General features: G+C 45.2%; 1 protein-coding gene across 1 annotated transcript; it reads right to left on the bottom strand.

The window, feature by feature from the left end:
* Positions 1–2372: 2372 nt before the first annotated feature.
* On the bottom strand, positions 2373–6894 carry LOC308361882 (uncharacterized protein; the record flags this gene model as incomplete). Its single annotated transcript, XM_080834357.1, has 4 exons — positions 2373–3749; positions 4776–5075; positions 5579–5838; positions 6753–6894. The coding sequence occupies 4 exons, from the start codon at positions 6892–6894 to the stop codon at positions 2373–2375; spliced, it is 2079 nt and encodes a 692-aa protein (XP_080690483.1).
* Between the last annotated feature and the right edge of the window lie 2216 nt (positions 6895–9110).

Genomic DNA, 9110 nt, shown 5'->3' with positions numbered 1-9110 from the left:
TACATTTTAAGGTATTGCCTGTAGTTTATTGTTGTAAAAAAAATATATATATACGTATATTTTCCATTTTTTCAAGTGTATGCACTGCCCTTATGTCTGTGGATGACTTTACTTAATTTAATAAAGGGCCTGACAATGGAAGCATCTGAAAGAGAAGCAAGATGCAGACTGTACATGGATATTGAGAAATGTATCTGTATTCATACCTTCAGGAACTACAACATTGTTAGTTCAGGAGCATTTTTTGACCAAAAACTAGGGAGCATATTTTGGGTTTTGTTGTAGAACATCTTCCATTATGTGCATGAAAAGACCGTTTAAACGTTGGGCTCAATGGACCAAACACAACACCTGAGTCTCTCACGCAAATGACGCCAGCCAGCTGCAGTCACACACGAAATGGCCATAGTGTTCAAATCTTCTCGCATTGGAAAGCAAAGCCTGACACCTAGTGGTCAGTATAGAGAGAGCAGGGAGGAACACTCTTAGTACCATCGGACCCACCCAAAGCACATGGTTTAATGATCTATTTCAACCGGCTGAAATACAACCAAATACTAGTCACTGTGGAAATTGAAATGAAGCAAGTTGGAATAGGCTGTGAAACATCACAAATTAAGTTTCACATTTAGTCATTTAGCAGACGCTTTTATCCAAAGCGACTATACACATTTACACACTGCACATCTGGAGCAATTAGAGGTTCAGTGTCTTGCTCAAGGACGCTTCAACAGGGAATCGAACTAGCAACATTCTGATTACTAAACGACTTCTCTACCTCCTGTACCCCTGTCGTATAGAGCTGTAGGTTAGTGTAGGAGAGGCATACACTGTGAGAAGGAGGGAAAACAATCACTGATAGGGAGTGAAACAGGAGGACATACAAAGGATTGAGATAAACTCAAACTCATCTGTCATATTCTATGCATCACTAAATTCGATTGATAGTGGTAAGTCTAATTTGTTGTGTTATGGTCTTGCCCTCTGTATATCACTGGAGATGAGATTACTGGGGCTGTTTGGTTCTTTGCTTGCTTTTGAGAGGCAAGTCAAGTAAACACACCAATACTGAGACTTATAGCGGGTACAATATTATCTCAGCATATACATCACACACTGCACAAGCCACCCCCCCCCCCCCCCCCCAACTTCATATGTGTGTGGATCCACGAGTCACTTACATACATGGAATTTGTGAGGGAATACTTTTTACGATTGTTTAATAACAAAGCAAGATCGCAAGAAACAGACGGCAGTTGACAACACAAGAAGAAGAAAAATAAACATTAACTATTGGGCACGATGTTATGGATGTTATGGCACGGTTGTGCACAACCGTCCTTTTGAAGACTGAAAAGCAGACTGAAATGACTTGCTGTACCTTGCCCCAACAAACACAACAGAGGGCAGATTTGGATTTTATTTTCTCAATAAATAAATCTCTTTTACAGCACTGCAAAAGACCAACTGAGGAGAAGAGTGTTCAGAGTGGGACAAGCACTGATAAAATACATTTAGAAGAACTTGGCACATAAATCCAGAAAATACGTCATTTTATCCCAAACATAAACATAAAACGTGTCCATAAACCTTTCCTAATGTGTTGATAAGCCATCTGTATTCACCAATGAACTCTTGATTACAACACATATCCAAAGTGCCTTCTCAGAATCTCCCTGGTAGTTCACTTCCACAGGATACAATACAGAGATGGTGGGAGGAATGAAGGCTGTTTAGTATGGGCGGCTCACACCCAAAACAGGCTATTCACAGGATATTACATTGATAACATCCAACCTACAGAGAGTCTTTTCATTTCCAGCTAGCAGCCTTAGTCATGCTTTCACAAACCATGAAAGACAGAGATCACAAAAGAAGAGACCAAAGAAGATATAGCTGTGTGCAGTACCGTGCAACCATATTCTTCTTTTCATCTTCAAGTATAGAAATGCTTTTATGGCCATGAAAAGCCTTGAAGTAACATGCATGTATTATCAAAACATTCCAAATTACTTATACAACCATAAATCACCGGACTGTACATAATACCCCTTTTTGTCTGGGTGAGAACATCCATCATAAGGTTCGATCAGCCGAACCCTCTGGACATAATCTGAAGGCCCAGAACTTCTGGAAAAATAGACCTCACACCCCTGAGGCATACAAGACATGTCCAAGTCCCTCCACCCTCATCTCCACATGGGGAAATCTGAAGTGATAAAGTGATAAGGATTCACCTTTTGACCTTTTCTGGTCTTTTTTTTTTTTAAAAAGCTGATTAGCCAGGCTTGATTGGCCTCTAAGGGGTTATTAGGACATCTGAGGTTGTTTGTCCCCCCCCCCCCCCCTTCAGGCAGACATGACAGCTCAGCCTACTGCTGCTTGAGGTCCACTTTCAAATCCTGGTTTCCAACATGGCTTCCATTCTCCACAGGCAGCTCTTGTGAATTGTTGTTGAGAAAGTTCTGGAATTCAACCTGCACATCTTTCTTCAGGGAGCCTTTAAGCTCCTCCGTGGCTGGATAGTTGTTTTTCTCATTGGTGACAGGGCAGATGGCTGTAGAATGCTCCCCATTGGTTAAAAGGTACGGGTGATGTCCATTCTGCACCTGTGATTGGCTCAGGTCTTTATAAGAGTCAGGTATCATACTGAATGAATCAAGAGATGGCACTGAATTTATATTTCTCGTTCCACAGAGTTTGGTAGAACCGTCGGGGCTAGCTGTCGTTGCAGAGGAAAAAGACCCGTAGTGGTTGAAATGATTTTCATTTTGATGCCTACTGCCATGGTTGGTGCTTGTGTAGTCAGACAAGGCGTGGTTGGAGTCTGTGTACTCTGCACCGCTGTACAGGGAGTCCTGTGTGTGACTGGACATCGAACTGTTAACGGTGTTGTTTAACACCGTGTAACTGGGGTTAATGATGGATAGCGTGTAGCCTGAGTTGGTGTAATTGGGCGCGGTGTGAGTGGGGGTGCTGTAGCTGGGGTCAGTGTGGTTACTGGGGGAGGAGTAGGCGGAGGTGTGGAGGGTGGATGCGGAGGTGTAGCTGTCCATGGGGTAGTACTGCGCTGAGGGGCTGCTGTAGTAGGAGCTGAGGTCGGGGGCCTCGGCCTCCCTGAGGGCTTCAGAAAAGCTGGGCAGTGCTGGGAAGGCCATGGTGGACGCCAGCGAGACGGACGGGAGCGAGACGGAGGGAGTAACCCGGCTCATCCTGTTCTCGCGGTCCTCCCATCTCCTCCTCTCCTCATCGTCATCATCATCATCATCATCGTCCTCCTCCAGGTCACTGCCCGCAAGGCTGTGGGTGCTGGAGTCGGAGAGGCCGCTCAGCAGACTGCTGCGGTCTTCGTCTTCGTCCTGCTCGGACTCCTCCTCTTCGTCCTCTTCAGTCTCCTCTTCATCCTCCTCGTCGTCCTCATCCTCTTCTTCTTCATCTTCGTAGTCGTCACAGTCCTCCTCTTCCGACTCCTGCAGACAAGACTCTATCTCGTTAGCCGGATCCAGGTGCATGCTGGGAGCCTCCATCAAAGTGCGGTCTGACTCATGCTGTGATTGGGCGAGAGGGATGTCGCCATGGTAACCGTTGCCAGCGGTGAGGTAGAGGCTGTGCTGCTGCTGCTCGAGCTCCAGTTTCATGAGCGTGTGCAGGAAGTGTGTGCGCACCCGCGCCGGGTTGAACTCAACACGCCCCGCCGAGTTCCCACAGCCATCCTTGGAGCAGCCGCACGGGAAGGACATACGGTCCACCTGTGAAGCCAAACACACACACACACACCCACACATACACACACACACACACACACACACACAAATTCATGCAAACAGACACACAGGACATATTCACAGTAGTTAAGGAGACAGCTCAGTTTATACTGACTTTTGTGCTGAGGTTTTTTAAAACCAACACTTTATGAGCATTTACCAGTAAACTAGTTTGGGGCGTTTTTAACACGATTGTTGCTCCCCACCACCCCACCACCCCTACTCGCCAATCTTTGCTCCCTGCGACTTTTTCACATATACATACTTTAGCCTTTGTAATTTTGTCTGTATACAATCTATTACTAAAAGCAACACTGCAAGTACAATGTACTCTCCTGCTCCCTTATGCAGGCAAAGTGAGTCTTTGATGACAAACATTTACTTGAACCTGGATTGGACTTTCAGCTACCACTGAAGAAACTTTTTTCTCCCGATCTAGTACTCTGTTAGTTTTACCATTCTCCAGTATGCCGACTACAGTCCAATCAATGCTGATCAACTTTTTAAGATATTTGTATGTAGTCAATAGCAGTGGCATCAGTTGAAGTGTGTTTAGTACGTTTCTAGTGTGTAAAGCACATTATTTAGGTTGTTTAGCTATAGTTACTTGCATGTGACATTTGTGAGAGGTCAGGCTATCTTGTGAGCTCCCTAGCCACTAGCACAAGTCATTTTAACATCCTGTCCTGTGTATAACTGAAACTAAAGATGGAGTCTGCAATTCTGTTGTAAGGTTGTTGATAATTGAGTTCAACATCCCATCAAATGACACCCCTCCTTCCCATGCTCCTGATGCAGCCTGTTGATTGGCTGGAATTGTTTATGCCTCGGTCCGTGCCACTATGTTTGTTCCCCACTTATAAAGGCAGGACTGTGTACGAACACCAGAGTTTGTTTAAGTGTACGCACAGAACATTCTGCTGAAATTGACAAAAAGTAGGCTGTATTAGAATGGCGGACTGTACCTTTAAGACCGAACGGACAACGAATCAGCATGTGTAGGTTATGTACCTGGCACTTTATGCCGGCGAGGCTGCACGCGCAGGTCTCCGGGCGGCAGCATCCACGGCACTGGCAGCCGCACTCCTTCCGGGAGACGCGGATGGTCCGCAGCACGTGCCGCTCCTGGCCGTCGATGCGCCGCACGCCAGACGAACGCAGGAGGGCGCGGCGCTTGCGGATGCTCAGCGGCTGCAGGAAGAAGTACTCGTCCACCTCCGCGCTCGCCACGTCGATCTCCTCCTCGCGGATGTCATCCAGCGCCAACGCCGCCGCTGCCTCATCCGTCTCCAGTATGCCATGTTTGGCCAGCTAGTGAGGCCAAAGGTTAAGGATAGTCAAAGGTCATTCAGAACTAAAGGCTCCTCAACTTCACAGTAACTCAATCTGTGATAATTGAGTATTTTCTATGACAATTATTAACTTAATTATTAACAAATAATGAAATATTCACAAGATAAAGATAAAGATATTTGTGTGACATGAATATGGGTATGTGTATGAATATGGGTCACTGGTGTGACCTGATCATTTCCACACAACACAATATGTGTTTTATTTTCGTATCACAACATTCCAGATGTGGATCATTGCTCCACAAAACTTACAAAACAAATATACAAAACCTTTTATATTTATAACAGCATTTAAATATTGTTCAGTCTGAACAATTGTGTAATATAAATATATATATATTTATAAATATGATATATATACACACACACATGTACACACAAACACATATACTGTATATAAATAATATGTAGTCAGCTGTGACAGGTTGCTGTTGTTGTTGTTGTTGTTGGTGGCCGTACCTTGAGTTTGATGGCGTTGAGCCTCTCCTCCTTGAGGTGGTCTCTGAGCATGCTGCGGTGGCTCCTCTCCTGCTCGCGGGCGAACTCGCCCAGGGTGAAGCGACGGATCCAGCTGTGGCGTGGCGACATGCCCAGCGAGCTGCCACCCTGCGTGGGCACGCTGGTGAAACCCTGCCGCCGGCTGAAGTAGTAGACCGTCACGCCCTGGAAGCTGACGCCACGCACACGCATGCGCTTCCCCCGCTTCAGGATGGACGAGGCTGCAGAGACAGAGAGGGAGGAGGAGAAGAAATGAGAGGAGCAGAAGAGGGAGACATACAACAACAACAACAACAACAACAACAACATCAAAAAAGCAGAAGAACAGAAAGAGAGAGAGACAGGAAAGAGATTCAAAGACATGTCAGGGGCAAAATAACAGAAAAGAGATGATAAAATGATATAATTAAAATGTATACTGTACAGCCGTACTGCAGAATAAAGAGAAGCAGTGACTAATTTCAGTAATTGCCTCATCTATGCAATTACAGCTGTCAGTTATAATAACTTATATATTTATATATATTTATAGGTCCTTTATAATTAGAGCTCCAAGTTTTCCTACTGATTATTATATTAGAGTTGGTAAATTAACTGAAATAAACTATAAATAAAAATAAATGAAATATAAAGTACAAAGTAAAACAGAATAAAATAAAGCAATAAGAAGTAGTATAATGAGGAAATGTCAATGCAATATATACATATATATATAAATACAAAAAAGGAACACAAAAAAAGAATAAAACAGTAAAAATGTAATTAAAGAATAAAATAATTATGGATGTTTTCAAATGTTTGTTTTCAGAAAAACTGTAAGGAGGATGCAGACCTAACATTATGAAGACGGCTAGTCCAGAGTTTAGGTACTGACACAGCAAAGGCGATTAAGCATCACCTCCCACAGTATCATCCTGGCCAACAGACGAATTGAGCTCAGGGGCCTTGGAGGACCGCACGGGTAATAGATAGAAAATGTAATCTGTTTTTGTTTTGTAGGCGATTTCTTTAAACACAAATCAGTAGTGTATAACATACTGGCAACTCATTTAACAAGATAAAAATCAACTGATGGCTCAGCTGTGCTGATTGACCCTCAGGTGACCTCAACCGCAATGCATGCTGGGACACTCACGCATGAGTTGGGTGGTGGGGGCGTTGACGCTGTCGTTGCTGTTACCACTGTCGCTAGCGGAGACATCGTCAAACTCTGGCGGCAATGAGCAGGGGGAGGATCCTTCCTCCTCAGAGAACTTCCTCTTCAGGATGCCACTCATTGTTCTACACGGCCACGCCCCTAAACTGGAAGAGAGAGAGAGAAAGAGAGAGATAGAAAGAGAGAGAGAGACAGAATGAGAGAGAGAGAGAGAGAGAGACAGAAGGAGAGAGAGAGAGAGAGTGCGTTATAAATGTGATGTATTTTAACTATTATTATTATACATAGTACAGTATAGTGTTTTAAAACATAATCTGCATTGGATACAGCTAAAGCAGAGCAGAAAATACAAAGACTCATGAATGTTTATATGAAAGCTTAAATGATTTCAGTATAAAGAGTGGGAAGGGTGCTTAATTTGATCAAATGTGAATTAGCATGTGCTACAGTTTATGGGATGTCTTATGTATCTGTTCTGTTGTTTTCTGTTGGAAACGTATGCTTTTAATGTGAACTATACATCAAGCCAAGAATGAAACCTGCCATCATGTTCAGAGAGAGTGAGAAGGGAGGGAGGGAGAGAGAGAGGGAGGGAGGTAGAGAGGAAGGGAGGGAGGGAGGGAGAGAGAGGGAGGGAGGGAGGGAGAGGGAGAAAAGAAAAGTTTTTAATGAAAACTCTGACTCTGACTCGCTGCCATCACCATATGTTCTCTTTCTAGTGGTAATGGAGAAGCACTTCACTTACACACACTCGTACACACACACATGCTCTCGTACACGCACACACACACACAGACTCGTACACACACACACACACACACACACACACACTCGTACACACACACATGCACTAGTACACGCACACACACACAGACTCGTACACACACACACTCACACACACACACACTCACACACACTCGTACACACACACACACACATATAATCGTACACAAACACGCGTGCGCACACACCTGCACACACACACACACACACACACACACACACGCGCACACACACACACATGCGCACACACGCACACACATACACACGCACACAATTTCACACAATTGCACACACACACACACGCACAGGCACACGCACATAATTTCACACAAATGCACACATAGACACACACACACACGCACTCATCCACAGACGCACGCACACACAGAAGCACGCGCACACATTCAAACCCCCTCTATCTCTCCCTCCTCCCCCCTTCCCTCCATTGTACCCCAGTGGCTCTTGACTTCATGTGCACTGATTACTTCCCTCCACCCCACCCCTTCATTACCCATGCTCAGTCTTCATCTCTCCCTCTCTCTCTCTCTCTCTCTCTCGCTCTCTCTCCGTTTTAGCTTCCCCTTTTTACATCCCTCCCTCCTTCCTTCTCCCTCTTTCTCTCCCCTTGCCTTCCTGCCTCTTCCCCACCCCCACCCCCCGTCTTCCCTCCTCTCCTTCCTTTGCTCCCTGCTTCCGTCTCTTGTTTCAGCCTCTTCTCACTACCTCCCTCCCACCCTCCCTTCCTCCTTTTCCCTCCATCTTTTCTTCCCCGTTAGTCTCACCATCTCTCCTTCCTCGTTGGTCTCTCCTTCTCTCTCATTTTCCATCTCTCTATCCCGTTAGTCTCTCCATCTCTCCTTCCCCGTTAGTCTCTCCATCTCTCCTTCCCCGTTAGTCTCTCAATCTCTTCTTCCTTTTCCAACTCTCTATCCCGTTAGTCTCTCCATCTCTCCTTCCCCGTTAGTCTCTCAATCTCTTCTTCCTTTTCCAACTCTCTATCCCGTTAGTCTCTCCATCTCTCCTTCCCCGTTAGTCTCTCAATCTCTCCTTCCCTGTTAGTCTCTCCATCTCTCCTTCCTTTTCCAACTCTCTAACCGTTAGTCTCTCAATCTCTCCTTCCTTTTCCATCGCTCCATCCCCTTTAGTCTATCCATCTCTCCATCCCTGTTAGTCTCTCAATCTCTCCTTCCTTTTCCATCTCTCTATCCCATTAGTCTCTCCATCTCTCCTTCCACTTTAGTCTATTCATCTGTCCATCCCTGTTAGTCTCTCAATCTCTCCTTCCTTTTCCATCTCTCTATCCCGTTAGTCTCTCCATCTCTCCTTCCCCGTTAGTCTCTCCATCTCTCCTTCCCCGTTAGTCTCTCAATCTCTTCTTCCTTTTCCAACTCTCTATCCCGTTATTCTCTCCATCTCTCCTTCCACTTCAGTCTATCCATCTCTCCTTCCTCGTTAGTCTCTCAATCTCTTCTTCCTTTTCCAACTCTCTATCCCGTTATTCTCTCCATCTCTTTGCCCTTTAGTCTCTCCATCCCCGTTAGTCTCTCCATCTCT

Source organism: Sprattus sprattus (assembly GCF_963457725.1).
Source record: "Sprattus sprattus genome assembly, chromosome: 3".
In the NCBI taxonomy this organism is placed as follows: domain Eukaryota; kingdom Metazoa; phylum Chordata; class Actinopteri; order Clupeiformes; family Clupeidae; genus Sprattus; species Sprattus sprattus.
Note: the sequence above shows the minus strand (reverse complement) of the source record. Positions and strands in the feature narration are given on the sequence as shown.